This window comes from Myxine glutinosa, unplaced genomic scaffold (genome assembly GCF_964187855.1).
Source record: "Myxine glutinosa unplaced genomic scaffold, kmMyxGlut1.1 SCAFFOLD_352, whole genome shotgun sequence".
Taxonomy (NCBI): Eukaryota; Metazoa; Chordata; class Myxini; order Myxiniformes; family Myxinidae; genus Myxine; species Myxine glutinosa.
In genome coordinates this window covers 242,510-266,642 of record NW_027616465.1, presented here as the reverse complement: position 1 = coordinate 266,642, position 24,133 = coordinate 242,510, and the positions used below count along the sequence as shown (strand labels likewise).

At 45.2% G+C, this 24,133-nt stretch overlaps 1 protein-coding gene across 1 annotated transcript in view; it reads left to right on the top strand.

Annotated features, from left to right (window-relative positions):
- The window catches only part of LOC137433085 (uncharacterized), a 67,902-nt gene that overhangs the window by 18,947 nt on the left and 24,822 nt on the right, over nt 1-24,133 (top strand). The window contains exons 5-7 of the mRNA XM_078768756.1: nt 9,427-9,563; nt 10,412-10,557; nt 14,863-15,017. Of these exons, the coding sequence (XP_078624882.1) occupies nt 9,427-9,563; nt 10,412-10,557; nt 14,863-15,017 (438 nt within the window). The remainder of the gene's footprint in view (nt 1-9,426; nt 9,564-10,411; nt 10,558-14,862; nt 15,018-24,133) is intronic.

The window sequence follows — 24,133 nt, the reverse complement described above, 5'->3', positions numbered from 1 at the left end:
ATACCTACATTTGTTGTGCTTTTTCAGTCACATATGCAAGTGGCGATACTGTGAAAATAGGCAATTAAGGGGTAGGGTTGAGCACAAGTGCGACCTCAAACTGGTATCAGCATATAACACTCAGTTAGACATTTAGTAAGGCGACAGGTGTTCTAAATACAGCAGTTTTTAAATTTGGTTCATATCTCTTATATTTACTGAGCAATTGCATTTTGTACACTGTCGTTCACTGGTGAAAGTTCCGATATTCAGCATTTTCATAGCAGAGATCTACCTACATAACAGACACTGTATAATAAGTTTGTGCACTTGTTGCAGATGTTAGACTGGTCAGTATCCAGACAATTGGTCTTCTATCAGATACCTCCTCATGATTGACCTGGACCCAAATGACCTATCCTGTATCAATTCCACCCTCAATACTCTGATGGACCAACAACAAGAGAATGCTGCACACATGAGATGCACAATGACGCCAGGTGTTGCAGTTCATTTTTCTGGTGACATGGTTATTCAGTCCAAGAAAGATGATATCCTGAAGAATCAGCAAAACAAAGAACGATTTATTCATCTTCTCAGTGACAAGCTGGAGCATGCTGGGTGCCGCACTGACCATGCCAAACATGATGCTGATCTTATTGTGGAAACAGCTATAGCTTCAGCAAAGGTCAAAACCACTATTCCAAGAGGGGACGACACAAATGCACTCGTTTTCCTACTTTTATGGTGCCAAAATTGGATCTCACGACCTGTTCATATCAGAGCGCAAACAATCCTCTAGGAAAAGGGTGTGGTGCATCAAACCATTTAAAGCTTGCCTCGGCCCCTCTGTTTGTGAAAATATCCTCTTTGTCCATGCAATCTTGGGTTGTGAAACTACTTCTCATCTGTTCGGCTTGAGCAGGGGTCTGGTCTTGAAGAGAATCAAGACTGATACAAACTTTGTTGAACAAGCCAAAGTTTTCAGCAATTCAGAACTAACCAATTATAGAAATGCGTTGTGGCAAAATTAATTCTGTGCAATTTTTTTCTCTTCCAAATCATTTTTTGAATGGACTATTTACCCCACAACCCACCCAAATGCCAGCCTGATGAGGGCCTGACATTTGAATATGCATTTCCATGTCTGGTTCATACTCGCTGTTGTAGTTTGAATGAACCCATCTGATTGGTAAGCTGGTTCAAAGAGGGACTTAAAGGTGTGCAATGTGTGGAGAGACCAGTGGCAGCTGGAAGATTCGGAGAGACGTGTGCGGGGGACAAGTGTCGACCTGCGTACAGCTTTTGAAGTTGGTTCGTCTGGAGCTTTACGTTCGCTGACGTATATGTCTTTATCATTTCTACAATTCACACATGATGTGCGAACACCTGTGTGCATATATTTATTAATAGCATATATTTTATAGCTCTGCCATTTAAATAACATCTTGAATGCCGTTTCTTTTTTGTTTTTGCTTAATGCTGTTCCACGTATCATTTTTGTTTGAACATATTGTTGCGAATATGGAATTTGGCCTCCATATCCGCTTGTAAATATTCCCCTATTTCCCCAATACTCCCCAACTATCCCCAATCCCCCATTCCCTAGTCCCATTGTCTGTAAACAACACTCTGTAGAACCGACCTTCCCCTCTTTCCCCCATTAAATGTCGTGCCCAGGTCCACCGCATCTCACGTAGACAACTTTCGGACATCTTGCTAGTTATTCTTAGTCTATGTCAGTTAAGGACTCGTTTCCATTAATTCTGACTCTTCGTTGCACCAGAATGTGATTATATGGCACCAGTAGTGAGTTTAGGACCTACCCATACCTCCTCCCATCTTCTTCCCCAAACAACAACAACAACAACTACAACTACAAACAACAACTACAACAACGGCGCTGCGCGGGGGAGTGTGCGTCCTCACACCGGCTCGGTTAGCCGCCATTGACGATGCGCTCCGACGGGGTTACCACGAAGGGGCTCCTTGTCAGCCCCTCGTCAAGGGCGGAGCCGGTAACCCCCCCGCACGCACCCAATGAGAAGCAACGTGCCGATTCCATCTGGGGCGGAGCTAACGAGCCGAGGGCGTGTCACTCCCCGCCGGATATACGCGGCCACTTACCGGACGTGACGTCAGATGCGCCCCCAGCTTGAAGAAGAGCAAGTCACTACCTCCGAGCGCTGCGACCTCCCCGCATCTCTAGACCGGACCGGGTCGATCCTGCCCTGAGCCCAGGTGCACCTGGAGCCATCGATTCTGCCTTTCCTTGCCATCAATCCCCGTGTGAGTCAGTTTTTGTCCCGTTTATCTGTCGTCTGTTGGGGTTAATATAAGTGTGTCTAAGTGCCTGTCTTTCTATGATGTCCCTCTTGTAGTTGTAATCTAACCTTCCGCCATAATATAACCTCCTCCGGAGGTCTTGAGAACTGAACCCTTGGTGTCGTGTCATTTGAATCCCAGCCGTGTGTCCTTTTCCGTCATTGACCTAGCGTAGCGCGACTCGGCAACGTTCGAGTATAATCGGGTAACTTGTGCAGATGTGGTCATACCAAACCGCTCGGTAAACTAACATCCACCACCGCGTCTGTAACAATTGGTGTCGAGGAGTGGAATTCGAACCCGGGACTAAATTTATTAGGCCCAAATTTGTAGTAGAATCGATTCGGAGCGCGTTTCCCGCGCGAAATTATAACGGCGAAATTTGATTTTGTTATACGGAAATAAAAACCCGAATTTTGAAAGTCGCGCTATGGCAGACCAAGTCGGCTGGGGTCCGGTAGTGGAGAGTGAGGCAGGGTCGGTCCAGGACCAAATTGAGGGACGTGAGGAGAGCGAAGCAGCGAGGGTAGTAGACGCGCAAAATGGCGCCTCGCTGGTCACCGCGCCCGCGACCGTGGCAGCGCCCCTGGTGGATTCGAACCTTTTCCTCCTGCAAATGAGGGCCCTTATGGAACAAATGGTGGGAATGAGGGCTGATAGTGAGCGGTTGGGAAACCAAATGGGGGTAATAGGGAACCGGATGGATGCTCAGGGTGAGCAATTGGGGGTAATGGGGAACCGGATGGATGCTCAGGGTGAGCAATTGTGGGTAATGAGGGACGAAGCGAGGGGTACCGGTGAGGGGTTAGATAATAATTTTAAGGGATTAGACATGAAATTTGGGAAATTAGACGATAGATTAGGGGAAATACAGGAGGGGTTAACGGGGGTAGAAAACAGAATGGCCGCTCAAGAGAATCAAATGGAAGGGATGCAAAAAGGGTTAGAGGGGTTAGAAAACACCATGGAAGGCAAATTGAGGGACATGAGGGACCAAGCGGAAAGGGAAGTTAACCAAATGGGGCAGCAGATAGAGGGGGTCAGAATGGGGGTAGAAACCAAACTGGATGCTCACAGGGAGGAAATGGAGCAGATGAGGGTGGCATCTGGGCAGGAGATGCAAGTGATGGGAGAGGAGATCAGAAGAGGTGTGAGTGAGGAGGTCGGAGGAGTGCGCGAGGAGGTGAGGCACTGTAAGGAGCGCATGGAGAAGGAGGTGAGAAAGGGGACTGTAAAATTGCAAAGTGGTATAGAGGAGTTGACGCTGGGAGTAGAACAACTGACAGTGGGACAAAAGGAGTTGGGGGACCAGGTAAAGAAGAACACAGCGGTAATAGAGGGTTTAAAATCGACACAGAAGGAGATGAAAAAGGACGTAGGGGTAATTAAAAAAGAGTGTCAGACGGTACATGAGGACCTGACGAGGAAAATGGACAAGGTGGTAGAGGTGATGGAGGTTAAAGAGCGGGAGGTGCGGGAGCACATAGAAAAAAATAAAGTGGAGTTAGAGGAAGAACTTAAAGGGGCGCACGAAGAGATGAAGGAGATGAAGCAAAAATTAGAAGAAGTGGAAGAAGGGGTGAGCGAAATTAAGAAGCGACGGAGAGAGGATAAGAAAGAGATAAAGGAGGAAGTAAAAGAATTGGTCCAAAGTCTGTGTTCGGATCGTGATGATGTGCTCATTAACCGGATGAGGGATTCGCAGGTGATGGAGGAGAAGCGAAGAGGAAGAGGACCCGGTGTAAGTGGTGACCAATATGGTCGGGCGTATGATGCGCCAGGTGATTTAAGAAGCTTGGGGGTCGAGATGGACCCGGGTGTTCGTGAGAGGCCGTTGGTGAAGTGTGCGACGGGTCTGGTGTGCGAAAGAGGAGGTGTGCGAGAAAGTCCGACTCTGGGGTGTGTGAGGAAAAAGTGCGTGCCAAGGAGTGAGGGTGCTGGCGAGAGTGAGTCGGTCGTAGCGCGTGTGCGAGGGAGCACATGGAAGCGTGGTGTGGTGAGTATTACAGAGGGTGTGACGGGAGAGTGTGCGCAGGAGTGGGCGCGAGAAAGGTGTGTGACGGACAGGTGCATGGGGAAAGAGTGCGCTGTCAAAGGCAAGGAAGAATGCACACCTGTGGTGAGTGTTACAGAGGGTGTAACGGGAGAGTGTGCGCGAGAAAGGTGTGTGACGGACAGGTGCATGAGGAAAGAGTGCGCTGTCAAGAGTAAGGGTGAATGCGCTGTCAAGAATGGAGGTGAGAGTAGTGAGAGTGACAAGGAGAGTGAGTTGGTTGTGACAGGTGAGCGAGGATGTACACCTGGGATGGAAGGATGCACACCTGGAATGGTAGAGCGTGAGTGGGAATGCACGCTGGAGTTGGTGGTGAGCCACGTGGTTGGGTGTGTGAATGAGAGCACACCTGTGATTGTCACAGAGGAGGTGACCGAGGAGGGGGCGCGAAGAGGTGTGTTGGTGAGGTGTGCGACCAACGAATGTGTGCCAAAGTGTTCGGTGGTCAGGTGTGTGACCAAGGCTGTGAGTGGAATGAGGATACCTGGGTGTGTAGGGAAAGGTACGAGGAGCATGGGAACGGCTGGATGTGTGAGCAAGGAACGGGCTGCGGGGTGTAAGCGTCCAGGTGAAGCATCGACGTTAGACGGGGTAGAGTTTAGAACGACTTATAGCCGAATCGGGCCCTCGGTGCGTGCTGGGCCTCGCTTTGAACGGCCGCGTCCGTGCTCCACTAGGCGGAGCTGGCAGCCCGATAGAAAGGGTCGTCATGGCGACCACCTTTTGTTGAGGCAGTCCGGCAGGTCGAGATCGGGACATTGGATGGCTCCACGCCGAGATGGTGCGTGGGATCTCGGCCCGGGTAAGCCCCCGTCCCTGCACCGAGTGCCGGACGCATCCAGCCGCTGGCACAGAACAACCCGCATTCATGGCTTGGCTTTACGAAGCCGGGCTTTGGACAGGAATTGGCGCACCGAGAGGCATTAGTGAGTAGACTGGGTGATGAGGTTAGTGTTTTGGACCCAAAATTAGAGAAAAACAAAATTTGATGATTGGCAAGGGATTGGCAGTAGTGATTGGCAGCTGATGAGTAGTGATTGGCAAATTTTTGATTTGTTGAAATTTGATGTGCAAAATTGGTAGTGAGCGATGGGCCCGGTGGGTAAGGGTGGCATCCCTGCCACCCTTCCCATGGTGTGGGGCAAATGCGCTATAGTTTATGGGGTGATGGCAGTGAAAACTAGCCCGGGTGGGTGAGGATATTGATAGGGCCCTAGCGAAGATGACATCAGGTGACGTTAAGGTTAGTTAGTGACTGATACCTGTAGTGGGGACGCAGGTAGATTAGTGTGGATGATAATGACGAGGGAGCGCAATAGTTTAAAGGGACGACTGGGAAGCGCTAGTTTCAGAAGGGAGTAGTTAGCTGAGATGATGCCGTGTGTGTGAGAATTGAACAGGTGTGATCGAACAGGTGTGATTGCACAGGTGTGCAACTGGACAGGTGTGTGGAACAGTGTGTGAGTAATGAGTGTTGTGGATCAGCGCGAATGCGCTTGGGGAGAGAAGGGTGCAGGTGGCACCAGGTGTGAGAGCACAGGTGTGCAGGTACAGGTGTGTGGAGTAGTTGGAGTAAGTGGTACGGAGTGGTGTGCATGGTGCGAAGGTGTGGATGGGGGAAGACTGGACCCCTTTCACGAGTACCCGGGGCGGGTAGTGTAAGTGTTAGGTAGAGGGTATAGGTAAATTGTGGTTGGATATTGGCATTTGTGGTGCGGTTGCAGAATGGTATTGTGAATGGGTGCATTAGTGTCGTGGAAATGGCTGGGCGTGTAGCCTGTTAGTGTGTGTAGTTGGTTGGGCACTCCACCACTGTGAGGATGTCGGCCAGGTGAGGCCGCAGGTGGGCTCTGGGAGCCGGTAGTTGTGAGTGGGTGCCTGAGGATCCCGGGTGTGGATCGGGCAGCCCAGTGCCAGAGAGGGCACCGAGTGGGGAGAGCGCCAGAGGGCCTTCCCCAGGTAGTTAGGTTAGGGTAAGGAGCAGGTAAGCTCGGAGGCAACTGCAGTGGTGGAGGTGTGCAGGTGGGTAGACCCGCTGGGAGAGGTACACGCCACAGCCCAGAAATTGTGCGAGGGCACCGGGAGAGGAATCGGGGGAGTGAGACCCCAAATTGAAAAGCACCACAGTTTGGCCAATGGGAATTGGTTTTTAGAACCCATAGTGTAAGAGGGCCAATGGTTTGGCCGGAGAAAGACCCCGGGTAGTGTAAAGTTGTTAAAGTCATTGAGGGAAATAGTTAGGATTGATGAACCTGTCGCACCATACGCAGCCACTTACCTGTGGTGATGATGATGACTCCACACCTGTGTTTTCTTTGTTTTGTGTTGCAGGAAGTAAGGACTGCTGTTGGATTTGTGATACGCATCACGACGTGGATGAGACATTGGGGTGATTCCATCTCTCCCTCCTTAGGAGGGACTGATGATGAATTGGTGATGGCAAATTATGATGTTGAGTTGAAAATGGCAAATTTGATTGGTTAGGAGGGAGAGAAGACGAATTTGGTTTATGGGAGGAACGGGGAAGACAGTAGGGATGTTTGTTGATTTGTAAAGTAGATGTTTATGGGTAGTGTTGTGTTTTGTGGATGCAGTAAGGGGTAAGGGAGGGGCCATGTAGGTTACCTGGTGGGGGGGGGCGTACGATAGGAACGTACCTGTCTCACCTGGTTCCCATGTGCCCCCAGTGTGCATCATCTTGTATTGCGTGCACTTTTGCGCCCTTACCACCTTACTCACTTGTCTGCTTCTTTTGTCTCCCACCTCCGAGGATCTGGCTTTGGGGCAGAGAGAGAGAGGAGAGAGAGGTGCTGGCTTCGCAGTTGTGGGCCTGCACTTTCGCTGCTTGCTGCTTGGATCGATACACCATATGGACCGCAATGTTTGTGGCCACCCACAATGGACCGCAGTTCTTTTGCGGCCAAGCACCACCCATGGATGGACCTATGGGTCAACGTGGCACCTATGCCATACAAGGTGAACCACTAACAGTTGGCCCCCTGACGGCCACAATATAGAAATGGACGCGGTTGGCGCCTTTCTTTATTTTTGAAAGAGGCAAGAAGGCCAAGTGCACCACACGAAGGCAAGACCAGCGGCAGAACATCGGCCGGCTGCGACACCACCGGTGATTATAAACACTTTATTGGTGCACCGGATGGTGCTGACTGTGTGATGGGGTGGTGCTTTTGGTGCTGGGAAGGGGTGCTCTGCACATTATTAAAGGCCGTAGGCCACAGAGCACTCGTGGGTTGGTGTATCGATGCTGGCATGCGTGCTCTCTCTATGCATAACATCTGCATGTGTCCCTCCAAAAAACAGGTCCTGGATCGTAGTGTAAATATCAGCGTAGTCTTGTAAATAATGCTCCCTACCGGCTGTATGTTTAGTTTGCGAATTCTTTCCGGATTCGGTTATCCTGTGGGTGTGTTTCTGTGAGGAGAAGGGTGCAACGTCGCAGGGGGACATATTTACTCATTTGTGAATATCTGTAAAACTGTCGCACTCAGGGTAGAGTTAATAGTAGAGGGAACTACATCTGAGTGCCACACTAAAATAGGTAAAAATTTATCGGGTCGGGACGCCCCGAGGGTAGAGAAGGGTGCAATGTTGCGAATATGGAATTTGGCCTCCATATCCGCTTGTAAATATTCCCCTATTTCCCCAATACTCCCCAACTATCCCCAATCCCCCATTACCTAGTCCCATTGTCTGTAAACAACACTCTGTAGAACCGACCTTCCCCTCTTTCCCCCATTAAATGTCGTGCCCAGGTCCACCGCATCTCACGTAGACAACTTTCGGACATCTTGCTAGTTATTCTTAGTCTATGTCAGTTAAGGACTCGTTTCCATTAATTCTGACTCTTCGTTGCACCAGAATGTGATTATATGGCACCAGTAGTGAGTTTAGGACCTACCCATACCTCCTCCCATCTTCTTCCCCAAACAACAACAACAACAACTACAACTACAAACAACAACTACAACAACGGCGCTGCGCGGGGGAGTGTGCGTCCTCACACCGGCTCGGTTAGCCGCCATTGACGATGCGCTCCGACGGGGTTACCACGAAGGGGCTCCTTGTCAGCCCCTCGTCAAGGGCGGAGCCGGTAACCCCCCCGCACGCACCCAATGAGAAGCAACGTGCCGATTCCATCTGGGGCGGAGCTAACGAGCCGAGGGCGTGTCACTCCCCGCCGGATATACGCGGCCACTTACCGGACGTGACGTCAGATGCGCCCCCAGCTTGAAGAAGAGCAAGTCACTACCTCCGAGCGCTGCGACCTCCCCGCATCTCTAGACCGGACCGGGTCGATCCTGCCCTGAGCCCAGGTGCACCTGGAGCCATCGATTCTGCCTTTCCTTGCCATCAATCCCCGTGTGAGTCAGTTTTTGTCCCGTTTATCTGTCGTCTGTTGGGGTTAATATAAGTGTGTCTAAGTGCCTGTCTTTCTATGATGTCCCTCTTGTAGTTGTAATCTAACCTTCCGCCATAATATAACCTCCTCCGGAGGTCTTGAGAACTGAACCCTTGGTGTCGTGTCATTTGAATCCCAGCCGTGTGTCCTTTTCCGTCATTGACCTAGCGTAGCGCGACTCGGCAACGTTCGAGTATAATCGGGTAACTTGTGCAGATGTGGTCATACCAAACCGCTCGGTAAACTAACATCCACCACCGCGTCTGTAACAATATCATTGGTTTTGGAATGTTTATTATGTTTAACACCAAGTATATATGGTACAGCTGTTCTCTTCCTGCTTGTTTGTGAAGCCCTTTCTACTTCGGGTCTAGCTGTCCCCTCCCCATCCCTCAGACCAAGTTAGCTTTTGTTCATCTTGGTCTGTTCACACGAGGCAGCTTGTAGAAGGATGTCTTCGTCATGATTCGACCTGGCTTCGCTCACACATCTTATGATGGGAAAACCTTTGTTTTTGTATAATATATTCACTTGCATTTTCTTGTTTATGAGCTATTGTAAAAATAACTACACCCTAGATGGTGTTAATAGCCCTTTAAACTGCATATCGTGTCTAAGAAAGATCGGTGCTTTGACGGTTGTTCTTCAGTTGGGAGATCAGCAAAAGGAAAGTGGATTTTTTCCTGCCTTCACTGGGATCATTTGTTTGGGCCTGCTTCACGGAGGATGAGTACTGGTACAGAGCTAAGGTGCTGGACTTTGATGATGATAACGATTTGTCTTTTGGTGAGCCTTATCTTCATTGGATGATCACAATCGGTTTGACTGTTTTCAGTACTTTTATTTTGTAAAAGTGAACTCACCCATCATGTTCCATTGAATAACTTCTGATGATACGATGAAAGTGATGCCGTTAGATGACGTTTCATTGACTTTTGACAGCTCGGTGTAGCAGGCTTGCTTCTTAATCGTCTCCATTACCTGTTTGATTCCTGATGCTGAATATAAAAAACCATTCAAATTCATATAAAACCATTCATATAATAAACCATTCATATAAAATTCCATTCAGTTTATGAAATTGATCAATTGTGTTTTTTTTCTTTCATTATAAATGGTGCTGTAGTTTATTTGGAGGGGAGGTGGTGGGGGGGAGAGGAGGGGGAGGTGAGAGGTCAATGTGTTAACTGGTGAAGATTGTGATGCCCATTGTTAATCTCTTTGCTTTGTATAACCTTATTAAGGGGTGTATGTGCTGTTGGAAACAAAATCACACAATTGAATTTGAATTGATGACATTTCTGTGAAAGGTCATGCATCTCTCACCCGACTTGGCCTGTGCGGCTAACAGGTGGGGCCTGATAATTAATAGTCCACATCGGACTGGATGATTTGTACCAGCCTGTAGTTAAGGCCTTGCCTTTTATTTGCCACGTCTACGTATACAAAATGCAAAACTCTTCTTTGCCAGTGATCTTCAAGGCTGAAGGTTGAATGTATATTGAAGACTTGAATGACCGAATATGTGCAAATCACTTCACTGTTGGTTGGTATAATCCCCACTCCCTTGATCGTTGTCCATGCTGAGATCATTCACAAGTTCTCAGCTCATGTGCTTGTCTGTGAGGATGCAGATGAGCAGAGCCTGCAGACACTCAAGGTGCACGTAAAGTACATAGATTATGGAAACCTAGAGTGGTTGCCACTGAGCCGACTCTGCGTCTTGGAGGCCAAGTACGCCAAATTGCCTCAGCAAGCTATCGCCACATCTCTGGCCTACGTGAGCACCACTTGGAAGGCCTGTCCCTGTTTATCTGCAGCAAATAATAATAATAATAATAATAATAATACATTTATTTTATATAGCGCTTTTCAAGAAGCCCAAAGACGCTTTGACAGAGTGCAAAAACAAGTGCAAAAAGACAAAAATAAATAGGTAAATAATCAAAGCAAAAGGAAGGAGAAGGAGAAGAGATAGTCAGGGGTTAAATGCTGTGGGTTAAATGTTAAATGCAGTGTTGAACAGGTGGGTCTTGAGTGATGTTTTGAATGTGGTGAGTGAGGAGGAGTCTCTGATGGTGTGAGGTAGTGAGTTCCAGAGGGTGGGAGCAGCGATGGAGAAGGCCCTGTCCCCCCAGGATCTGAATTTGGTCTGGATGGGGGGGGGGGGGGGGGGGGGACAGGAGGTTGGCGCCAGCAGAGCGGAGGTTTTGGGTGGGAGTGTGTCTGGAGAGGAGGTCAGTCAGGTAGGATGGGGCCAGGTTATGGTGGGCTTTGTAGGTCAAGAGGAGGATTTTGTACTGGATTCTCTGGGGGATAGGGAGCCAGTGAAGCTTATAAAGGACGGGGGTGATGTGGTCACGGGTCCGGGAATGGGTGAGTAGACGGGCAGCGGAGTTCTGAATGTTGGAGTTTATTGATGATTATTGAGGATGAACCATAGAGGAGGCTGTTGCAGTAGTCCAGACGGGAGGTGATGAAGGCGTGGATGAGGGTTTCTGCAGCCGTGGAGGAGAGGGATGGACGGAGACGGGCGATGTTTTTCAGGTGAAAGAAGGCTGTCTTTGTGATTTGTTTAGTGTATTTGTCGAAGGAGAGGGTTTGATCAAAGATGATGCCAAGATTCCGGATGTGAGGGGAGGTGGATACTGGGAAACCATCAAATGTGTCGTCGTGATAGCTATCATACATGGTACTGAAGATGTAATGATATTATGTGGATTTTTTATCTTCTCTTCATGGTGACAATCTATCGTAATCAGATGATCATTGTAAATTCTTAAACATTTTATGTGAGGGCACTGAGGCCTCCCCGAGATCATATATATATATATATATATATATACATGCAAGTTGCCTGATTTCATCTGATTGGCACAAACGTTGTAATCACAACACGTATAATGCTGAATGATACCTCGTTTAATAGCTCTTGGGTCCAGGCAGTGCATACGGAGGTTTACAAATATCGATATTCATGCAATTTCGAGTTGTACACATTTTTGTTGTGCACATGGTGTTTTTGCTCAATTGTTTGTTTGCACACCCACCAGAAGTAAAAAAGAAAAGAAAAACAAGATACAACACCAACTATTTGGTCAACTCTGTCAACGTACAATAATTACCTTTCTATAAATTTACTTTCCCGAGAAACCTTATCAGTCTTAACAGTTAGTGACTATTATGCTGTTAAAGGAAAGTCATGGTGAAAAAAACAACGAATAATTTCCTTTTTGTCCATTTTACTTCACTGAGAAAACTTCATTCTTTTGGACACTAACTAATTCTCCTACAAACAGAATCTTGCACCCCTTAATAATTAGTCCGTGGCAAGTTGTATATGATGAAAATTTAGTTGTAGTGGGGCGGCTTAGCCCAAATATTCAAAATAATTGTGCATTTTGTGATACAAGCACCAAATTTGGCACAAATGTACATTAATATGTTGCGAACATTTTCAGATATTGGGCCACTTGAAATTCTCTCTTTATGTCCGCCATATTGGATTTCAAAATGGCCGCCACTTGAAATCTACATTTGCTATTATCTCTGGACGTAATGCAGCTATTGACTTGATTCTGGTATCTAAATGTATGTTTTTGGGGGCAAGGAATCCAATGGTACCAATTTCAACTTAATATTATCTATCACAGTCTGTTATATAATTTTATTTGGAAATTATCTAGGCAAATATTGGATTCAACACAATACTTTGAAAAGAATGTCTTAGTTCTGTAAATGTCTTAGGTATAATACTGACATGCTACATGGTCTAGTATTTGAGGCTAGGTGTACTGGTATCTGAGGCTAGGTATATACCGGTACTGAAGATACGTGTACATAAACAGTGTCATGTTAACAAGTTCAGCATTGCCACAAGTACATGTATGTTGTTGACTCATCGTCATGTGCAGTCTTGCTTGTATCACAAAATGCACAACAGGTTTGCTATGCTGCTACACTATTGGTACTGATCGAAAGCGAGTTTTTATTTTATTTATTCGACATGATCGGAAGTGAAGTGATGATGCGCATGGAATCCTAGAGGGTTGTGAACGGCACCAAGGTGAAGGAAAGCTCCTGACGTCTTACAGCCTTGTAAATTGTCCTAATACCGCAAATAATTGGGGTTTTAGGAGAACAAATGAACAAAATAATGAAAAACTGAAAACTAAAGTAGATGAAACGAATGAAAAGTGGAAACCATAGTGATACCATCCATATTGGCTCCAGATCACTACAGCTCTAATGTGTGTCACTCCTTGCGAGGGAGGGGCAGAGACTTGGACTTGGAGTTGGGAGGGGCAGGGGAAAGGATGCTGAGTTAGGAAGGCGAGGGATTTGGAATTGGGATAGGTGGGAGGGGGGGGGGGGGAGGGTGGAGGGCGGAGAAGGGGAGGGGGAGAGATGCGGACCTGAAGAAGAAAGGTGTTGAGGACATTACGCTGTCAAAACACATTCATGTCACCTCCCTTAAATATTCCACACTATTGGAAACTAATTCCCTTACAACAGCCTGGTAGAACCGGGTTACCTGCTAGCACTATATATAATTTAGCTTGTTTATTTATGAGTGTGTGTATTTGTGTTTGACTTGCATGCACTGCTAAACTGCGACTTCTCAATGTAAATGTGGACGTGTAGCTCTGCTCCTGGTATTGGAGTTATTACAAGTCCCAGCTCGTTCTAAAATACATATAATGTATACGGACAATATACGCAATGCTGGCCATCATATCTGGTATGATGAAAACTATTGTCATCAGAGATGTGGAGAGCATGCATTGAAATGTACGTGTTTGCTTGTTTGTTTGTTGGACAAAATGTGTTGAAGCATGGTGGTTGGACTAGGGCTGTGCATGGGAATATTCTGATAAGCTTGGATGGCCATTTCCACCTTGTATTTTTACCTTTTAAGTGAAAGTATGGACTCGTCATAAGAAAACCAAATATATCATAGAAATAGGTGAACTATCATACCTGCTCGTCCATTCCTGCACCAATGGGCAGTCACTTGAAAACTAGATGCTATCTTGAAAAAAATAAGTCAAACTCTTGGAAATTATACAAATTAATTTTAAATGAGGGCATTCTAGAATGATTTCCCCCTCCCATAGGGAGCAGGCGTTTCCAGTCTCGTAAATTCTGTATCATTCCTTGTGCGTGCAGAAGAACTTTAGTTTCATTTACTCTGTAAATTATGTTGTTGGTTTTTTTCCTTGTTTAAAATCCATTGTGTGTGGGGTTACCCCACATTGTGTGTAGGTTACCAATTGAATTATTGTGATAGCCTCACCCGTTTCCGAAGGGATGAGATAGGCTATTATAATCAGTCGGTGAGAGATTGAATGTTTGATTGTGAGTCTGCACTCGGATCTACTTTAATATAGCTTGTTGCTGTAGTTCTATGGTAAGCTTCAATTTTTGGAGTTTAACCAGGAGGTGAGTGGTAGCCTGTGTACATCCTTGAGGAGCTATGGTCGAAGGGTTAAGAGAGCAGTGGGAGCTAGACCGGAGGAGAGCCGTAAATAAAAGTGGCCGATACCAACCTGCCTGTGATGTGAGAGCAACAAGCCTTGTACTTCAGCCTCATCGTGGATTATTTCATTGACGTTGAGAGCTTTAGATTCTGCAAATTCCAGATAGACATGAATGACTTGGGCACCAGTTCATAGGGAGGAGCTGTACTCCATTGATCTACAGACAAAGCCCTTGTGTCTCTCTGATTTTTCAAGGAATGACTGTCGTGTAGCTCTGGATAATATGCTGTTTTTGATAAGGAGAGCTAGAAAGATGTGATTAAGAGTGACATACTGTCTAAGGTTCTGGAGAATATCTGAAAGCCCTTTTACAAGAGGTGTTTGTCCACAGCTTGATTGCTTATTGCACAAACCAGACTAGTAATGGTGGCCTTTTTTAATGTGCATGAACGAATGACCACAAAATAGAATCATCACATTATGCAGTACCAGTGAATGTTCCTGATGCATTTCATTGACAATCACAGAATTGCACTGTGGACAATTTATTTGAAAATCGTTTTCAAACAGACCATTCTGAGACTTGCGAGCCGTGTGCGTTGCAGGTGTCTCCACCACAGGAAGTGTCTTGGACGAGGCAGCAGGTGGAGTGGTTCAGAAATAAAGTGCTGAACCATACCATTTACGCTGTTTTCCACTGCTTACAAGATGCACGTTTCGCCACCCTATATAATGAGCCCAAGGTGGACGGCTCGTACAGGTTTGTCAAACTCGTGTGTGATGATTATTTTAGGACCTTCTGAATACTCATGTGTTCACTCCTTTCACTTTGTTCTTAGAGCGTACAAATTGGCAAGCAGTGTTCAGGTTTTACTTTTGAAAGTTTTACCTGCACTCTGGATCACTCCACGAGCTTTGATCGCTCGCCTTTGGATTAGATCACGGTTATGAAGACACTGCGACCGAGACCGACATGCCAAGCACCACTCAAACTTTGCTTTTTGTTTGCCAAATGTTCTCAATAGTCAAGAAAATTATATGCAGAAGGATTATAGTAAATTACAGTAAAAACAAGAACCCAACTCGTTTCCTGTCATAATCATACATTTCGTACTGACATCGTCTGGCCAAGTGAAAATATACGAGGCTCTGTGAGACGTGTGCTTTGTTTGTTGGAGCAGCAGCTCACAACCCAGAATGGCTATTTTTACTGCACCACTCAACACAGGTTACGTGCCAGACACAAATAATCGACAGTGATGGTGTGATAGTCTGATACCTGTTGTGTCAGCATAGACCACAGTTTGCATGCCCAATTCCAAACGGGCGTGAAGGCTTTAAAAAAAAAATCTAAAGTTCATGGAAGAGCTGTGGTATGTTGACATGCACATTTAGCCTATTTACTACTTTGCTATGGTAACATCTATGCAAGGCTAGACCATCTCTACTGCAGAAACATCAATGGTTCCGAACACTTATGCCTCTTGTCGGGATGGAATCCCTAAAAAAACAACCAAACAAGGTCGGAAGGAATGACAAGGTAGGAATGACCACAATACTACACCACAATCCTTTTTTGGATTGCCATCACAACATATTTTGATATTTTTGTTATAGATGGCAATAGGAACAATTATTTGAAGATTTCTATGTTTGAGGTAGTTGTAGATTTGTCTTGTGGGTTGGTGTAATTGATTTGTGTGTTGTATTTTTTTGTGGAATTGAGATGGAAAAATGTCAAAATAAGTCATGGTGGAAATCCGTAAAAGGATTGTGGTGGCATTCCTACCTTGTCATTCCTACCTTGTCATTCGTATCTTGTCATTCCTTCCTATATTATTTGGTTGGTTTTTGGTGATTACATGTCTACTTGTTTTTTTGTGCCTCTGTTGACGAAGTCGCCGGAGGCATTGTTTTTGGGTTGTCCGTTTGACCGTGCATCCGTGATAGGTTTACACTACCGCGATAATTTGAGAATGGCTGAAGGGATTTCAATAACACTTAGATCAAGTATGTACTATGATGGAGAGATGAACTGATTAGATTATGGGGTCAAGAAGGCAAAGGTCCCGTTAGGTACAAATTATGTTACCAAGATCATTTGTGAACCAGTGATGGGATTTTGAGCCACCTTGGTACAAGTATATTATTATGATGAAAAGATGCACTGATTAGATTTTGGCATCAAAGGTCAGAGGTCATGCCAGGTAAAAATGTGATATTTGAGAACAGCTTATGGGATTTGAATCGAACAAATTAGGTACAAGTATATATAATTATGTAATAATGTTGGTGGAGGCATATCGGCGACGTCTTGGCGTTAAACATTGCCGTTCCAGTTTATTTTTATGAAACGTTTTTCTGACTTGTTTGACTTTATTTTTCCCAATCTGGATGCCAATGACGTCATCATCTAGTAAATTATTTTGAGCGGTGTTTACATGAGGAACTCGCCGACCCCTTTCCCCTCAACGATATGTCTCATGCAAGTCCCTTCCCTAGTAGACACAGGGCCATAGGGTGGATATCTATTTTTTTTTTTGATTTCATGACCTGAACCTAGGGATTTGGCAAGAAGGGTGTGGGATGAAGCCTTATGACCTCCAAAACATCTTGTTTTTTTTCACAAGCGATATTGTGGTACGTTACCGAGAACCGCTGCCCCAAAACACCAGTATACACCAATTGTATGTTACATTTGAAATACCCATTTACACAGTAAAAAAAACAACACAAACTATATGATGTCATGTTCACATTGGTCTTGGCAGCAATATTTATTAATTCAGACCCCCAAAAGTAGTAAAAATGTTGTTTTAACGACTTGGTAAAATAACATGCTGTTGATGCATTTATCAGAAAGTCATGTTTTTGGACCTTAAAACCTGCATAATTTTAAATTTTGGTACAATATTTGTGATTGGTGTTGCTACTACGATCCATGGTGGTTTACCAATGCTATTTTGAAACTGTTAATAGGTCCAATAAGTGTGTAAGGGGTGATATTTTAACCCATCAAAGACAATTACGCGGCGTACAAGCGAACCAGTGCGCATTGACGTCATGATAAACTCGAGATGGGCTGAACTATAGCCACAATTTGTCTCTTCGGCTTGGTCATGTTGAAACTTGTCCAAAACATCATACAATAGTGCAGTTATTTCATCCTCTTCAGCATCAGAGTCTTCCTCATCTTCAGATCTGGAGTCTTTATCATCATTCTTCTCATCAAAGTCAACATGGCCAGTTATGTTTGAGCAGTCGTTCCTGCCGCACTTGCACAAATCTGTGCACGGAATGTTATTCTGTAGGCAAGTGCATGTAGTTTCGTTGCTGCATCGTGTCTTCTTGCAGCTTCCAGTGCAGTTAGCAAGCTCCATCACGCTGTCTGGTGCAGGTGGAAGTGTCATCCAGTCTATGGCAAGTTCCTCTTCCATCATCCATCCATAGCCATCAGGGTCGGGAATGTCAGGGATGGGCTGCAGGCTCCTCTTGTAAATTCCTGAAATATTGAAGTGATCAATAACATTAAGAATGGAGATATACATATTTCCAAAACAACATCAGAGGTATATCATTAACACTAATAACAGTACAATCATATTATTGGGAAATTCTGTGTAGAGAAACATGCGAAATCCAAAACATCCTGCTCTGACTAAGTGTGGAGCAAAAAAATCTCTGGATCATCTACATGTCATGTTATCTTAACCACTCAACTGTACAGATAGTTACTTCAATTACTCTTTCAAATAGACCTGTTAATTTTGAACATTTACAAAGCATTGTTGTGACATTCAATATTTTGTTTTCAATTCAATAAACTTTCCAAATAATCATCTTCATTAACACATGCTGCACCATATACTAGTACTCCTGTCCAAACATAAATTACAGGTGATGTTCAATATTCAAAGAAACAACCAATTAACTTACCAGCTTGGTAATTGGCTCTCTTGATGTGCTGTCTCAGGGCATCTTGGTTGGGAGGCATTGTGATCTCAGACGTTCTAGCAAGACGAAACATGTTGTACCTGGCCTCATTCACAGTAGTGATATTGTGCTGTCCATATAATTTGCAGGCAAATGTCTCCAGTGCTTCCATCATGTCTGGATGTATGTCAAACCGTTCTCCAAGGTCCTTCAAGGCACCGCACAGCTCTGGATTCTTTAGTATGATGTTTAAGGCCTTCTTTTTGCCTTTGCCATAGAAGGCGCTTACACTATCACAGCCAGTAAAACAGTGTAGGCCTATCAAAGCTTGGCTGACATCATCCCCAATGCTATCGTAGATTGCTTTCAAGTCAATTGTCCTAAGGTTGACTCCCTTTCCTGTGTGGAAATATAGATGTGCAGAGATTTGGGGTACTAAGGCTATGCCGATTATGAACACATCTGTATCCGGACTAACGATGATGACGTCATTGCTTGTGTGTGCTGCATGCGCGGCATGGAGGAACATCCGTGTGTCCGCCTCTTCATGCGTCGAATTTAGTGATGGCTCTTCTTTCACTTCAACTACCTGATCTGGAGTGCTGCTTCCTGTGAAGATATGGCATTTGGTTCCATGTGCCAAGAACACTGTAATTCCTCTGAGGTATGCTGTCTTGACCTTACTCCACGTCTCAAACAAGTATTCGATTAGCGACTCCTTGTTGTCACCGTTGGAGAGGAACTTCTTCCATTGTTGAGGAAGGGACTGGCCATATATTCGCATCACTTGAGACCCTCTGGCTGCTCTCTTCTCTCGCTCGGCGTTCTTAATCGATACCTTTCGATAAGTATCGGTTACGAAATGGATCTCACTGGACTTGTTGCCCTCTGCTCCCTTGACAAGGCGCTTCAGTATTTCGTGGGCCAGATTGAGAAATGTCCTTTCCCCGGTGAGTTTGTTGATATTCAATTTCTGTATCATTGCCATACCATCCATTACATACATGCCTCCTACTGGAATATCAACCACAGGTTTCTCTGCCTGACTTTCAAGTGCATGAAGTAGGTTGGCTTTGTTGGTCTTGACGAGGCAGCCTTGCACACTTGCCAAAGGAAGAGGTAGTGGGCCAAGAGAATAGGACATTAACTCTTAAAGATCAATTTTCCGGAACTGCCCGATGACAACAAGCCTTGCTAAGAGATTTCTGTCAGCCTTCAAAGACACATCCTTTCCACGAATTTTCTTTTTCACAGCCTTAGACATGTTGGTGAATGTCTTAAGTTTCAGTTTCTTCATTGAGCCAAACAGGTCGACTGTCTCCGTCTGAAGTCGTTCTTTACATAGGGTGGTGAACTCTGTTTCTCCTCTTTCATATGCTGTGTTTAGATCTTCCTGAACTTCTCTCGTAGCCACCACACCAGATGTAACATGAACCAAGTCCTCTCCATCATATTCAAATGGATTAATCATGCTGTTTGTCATCGCGATTATTTTGTCAACATCAGCTTTGTCATGTAGCATGCGACTTTGTAGTAGATCGGAGCGTGTTGAGCTGTGCTCTTCATATCTGGACTTCCCTGCCATAACCTCGCATTCCCGTGCAATTGACCCCCTCGCGTGGTGTGACCAAATCCATCGGTTAACTGTCCCCTTGCTGGTAGTGAAACCGGTCATGCCCCCCTTGGTCTTGGAATCCCTGTTTGCTGTCTGCTCAATGGTCTGGTCGCAGGCGATTTGGGCAAAAGCTTTGTCGCTTCTCTGGGTAGCGAATTCACCCTCCATAAATTTCTGATGAATGGCGGGATGGGTCTGCTGAACATCTGACATTTCCAGCCAGTATACTGGAAGGTATCTGCTATAATTAATGTGATCATAGGCAAATATCCATGGAAGCATACATCGTATGCTGGCGAGGTGAACATCCCAGTTGGCTTCTCGTGTCCCTCTAATGAATAGCAAGAGAAGCTCCACCGTCTCAATGTATGAACTCCAGAAGCGAAATGTTGGTTTGGTGTCACTTGCTTCTAAGAATTTGTCAAAGGAGGTTTTGAAGTCTTTGAACTTGTCACTGTTGAGAATGACATGGTAGTTTGGATGTGGGAAAGCTTCAGCTAAGTTTGACAAAAGTTCCTTCACTCTACCCGCCTCATGTTCTGGAATAGATTCAAAATATGCATCCAGAAGCATCTGCTGCATCGCGTCTGACATCAGCTTATGGGCTCGAACTGCCCTGTTGTAATGCTTGCCGCTGAACACTCCATTCACAGACCCCACTGCAACAATCTCTGACTCAACCAGGATGTCTTGGAGACCACCATCTCAAAATCTCTTTCCAATACAGCCAAGAAAGGACATTGCAGTGTGGAATGCCCCAAGTCGAATTACCAGTCTCTTCATGAACTGTGCATTCTTCCATCTAATGAGCTGTGCCTTGCAATAGATGGCTTGGTCAACGACAATGACGACTGCTTCCAACTGTAACTTGTCGGCGATCTGAACACTTCTCTGCAGTATTGTTAGTACCGTATTCATTTCAGTCGGAGTGGCATCAATGACAGGGAGATACCCTATCACGCTCTTTGGTGGAACTTCAACACAAGACAGTAGTTGGTTGAATCCTGTCCAAGATGGCAGAGTCCCGTCAATGCTGTACTTGGTGATGTGGTATGCTAGGTCTATCGTCTTAGGGTGCTGGAGTAATGGGAAGTACGTTGCTCGATCCAATGGAACGCTGGTTGCGAATGGAGCGGGTCCTTCTTTTTTCCCTCCATAATATGTGGCAAGGTTCACTGCAGGTGGCTGCATCGATCTCTCCCGCGTCCTCTTAACTGTAGTGACTGGTGCTGGTTGTACTACTTCATGGGATTGACTTGGTTGCTGTATTATAATCCCATTGGTATTGTGCGTTGTTCCACGCCCAGACAATGTCTCCTCCCCGAGGTCATTATTGTCCCATACGAGTGTGACATGCTTGCCTGCCTGAATGATTGATGGAAGAGCATCCTCTCCACGATGTAGTTCTTGGTTAGCCAGTGCAGTGTCATGATTTAAGACGACAGAGTTTGAGACGCAGTAACCAAACCCGTTCAGTAGGCTGATTAATTGGGCTGAACCTGAGAGATGACGTACTGTCATTGCAAGTGACAAATGTTTGGGCATCTGTTTCCTTCCCTTTTATTGGAGGTATATGATGTCCTGTGCAATTGTGAGAATTCTTCTATGTATTGTAGATTCTATCTTTACAAACTCATCAGAATCAGGTTCGTCTGACACTCCCACCATCCATGCAATAAAGTTATAGAGACAGGCAGGTACAATTGCTTCTGCGGCATTTGTTGTCAGGTGCTCAGAGGTTGGGGGCCATGGCATATTTGGCTTGATCTCATCGATTGCATTTCTCAATTGTAGCGCAGTGAAGTAGTGTTCTCTAAGGTTATTCTCAGTATACCCAGGTTGCTTTGGTGGGGTTGGTTCAGAGTCGGATGTTTGTTCTGTCTCTGTTGTGTCATCACCTGAACCATGCATGGTTTCTTGCAACACTTTCTTTTCTTCAACCAGCACTTCAGTGGAGATGTCATTAACATACACAAGGTGTCCTTGGCAGCGCATATACGGGGTTAGAAAGCATAGTTGTGGAAATGTTTTCATCAGTCTTGTCTTGAGAAAGCCACTTTTGTAGTTTGATTCTATTCCGTGTGTTGCTTTGATTTGTTTCATGAACATGTCATTAAGTCGTTTCAGTCTGTAGATTTCCTTGTTGTCTATTATAAGATCCTTGACTGTTGCACAAAATAATGTGTATGCTTCTGAGTAGTTGGAGTCTCCTTGTTGCTCTGCATTAGGTGTTGTTGCTAGCTTGCCTAAATACCGGGTATACTCCTTGTAGCAGCGACCATGGTATTTTACCTCTATCGCAACACAATCGCGGTCTTGAATTTGAAGCAGCAGGTTTGTATTGTTGTTGTCTTTAGCGGCTTGCTGCAGTCTTGGTGCCTCAATTGTTGAGCACCTTGTTAGAGGCTCTTTTATTCGTCCCCTTTTGCCTGTATTGATTGTTCTCTCTTTCTGACAAAGGATGCATATATTAGGCAACACATATTGGGATCTGGCTGAACATTTGGGCTTGCCTAAGCTGGAGCGTAGAGCACGTTTCTTGACTGGTTGTGGGCCTTTATGCACCTTGTCAATGTTGACGTTGATGTCATTGCATGTTGAAGCTGCAATAAATACACATAAAAGAAAACAATTAAAATTATGTGAGTTAAAAATGTCTAGACCTCAAGACATGGTTAGCCCGACTAGATTCCCTCCCCCCCACCCCCCCTTCCTCAGACTTCCTTTTAAAAATTTATTTGTTTCACCTCGGCCCTAACTCCTTGCATAAATATTGGACAGTTCCTTCAATTCAAAATCGTTCGACTACACACAAAATCATTTTACATATACCTCACAAAAAAAAAAATCAAACGAAGTTTTGAAGCATTGTCATGATTTATTATTCAAGTTATTCAACCTACCAGTATTGGCTGCATTTTCTTCTCTCTTTTTCATGCTGCTTTGCACCCTGCTCACTCGTTGTTTATCGGTAAATCGTGAATAACACACTTGATGAAACGCTGCATCATGCGGTATAGCTATAGCAGGTATTGTTACCATACTGTTGCCACGTTCGCCGAATTCGTCAGCGTGGTTCTTCACGAAATTTCTCGCAATTTCAGCTTGATCACCTTCTAAATTCTGCCACGTAAGAACAAATTGCAAATATCGCGGCCATGTTATATCACTAAAAGGTATTAAACTTGATCTTTTGGCCGGAGAAATGCACATATAACAGCGTTTCTCGCTCCCACACTCGTCACCGTCGCTGCTACTGGAGGCCGCCATTTTGTTTACTCGCAGCCGGACGCCCAGACATCGTTCGTAGCGCGAATAAGCGCGATCCTCATTGGTCAATACATCGAAATGCGTTCGAGGCTAAACGGAGATTTTGGAAATAAAATTATAAATTTCAACATTATATTACAGACTAACGTACCAGAATCTGACTTGTGAAAAGTCATGAACATTATTTCGTAATTATTTCTATATTATCATGCCAATTTGATGCCCACCCGATTTTCAGGTCACGAAATGAAATGAAAAATTGGAACACCTGGCAGTCTACAATGGGTGCGGCTGAAATAGCCGAATCCACTAATTTGAAGGGGTGTCTGCATACTTTTGGTCATGTAGTGTACATACCTGCCTTTCCAGAAAGCTCGTATTTCCTTCCTGAGTGTGTTAGTCTGCATGCACATCTACTTTAATATCGTTCGTTCATTCTCAGTTTCTCAGTTTGTTCATTAATTTCAAAAATCTTTGTTTTTTTCCCCTCAATCATGAAAGTTGTCTAATTTAACCGTGATTAGTTAAGAATGCACATATTCTGTGCGGCATCTACAGCCACAACAAATCATGTTTCAAGATGCTATTTGTAACATTTGTCTCAGGCCTTGCAGCACACCTCAGGCCTTTGGCTCGACTAGTATGCCCAGGCAGTCTTGGTCATTTTTCTAGCTGGCGAATTGAGCTCTTAGTCCGAGGTGGGCTGCAATGCCTCACGTCTCGAGCAGCGCATGGTGATACAAAGTTGTCCGGCTTGTTCTTGTAATGTATTCTGGAAAAAATCGTCCAGGAGATATTGAATGTTGTTCAAAATGAATAAAAATAATATAAAGGGGTAGGCATATCTGCTGGCCTGGTGGGATAGAGTGAGGGGAAATCTTTTTGCGACCGGGCGCTTTGACATCCTCTCTGGCACCCCGCTGCATTTGAAGCTAATGAACATCTGAGTTATTGAAGTCGCATTTTATGGGTTTGGTTTTATCCATAAGCACGTCGGCCATGTGAATCATTTGGCCTTGGGGGTAATTATTTGCCATCAATCTTTCCTCTTTTGCAAA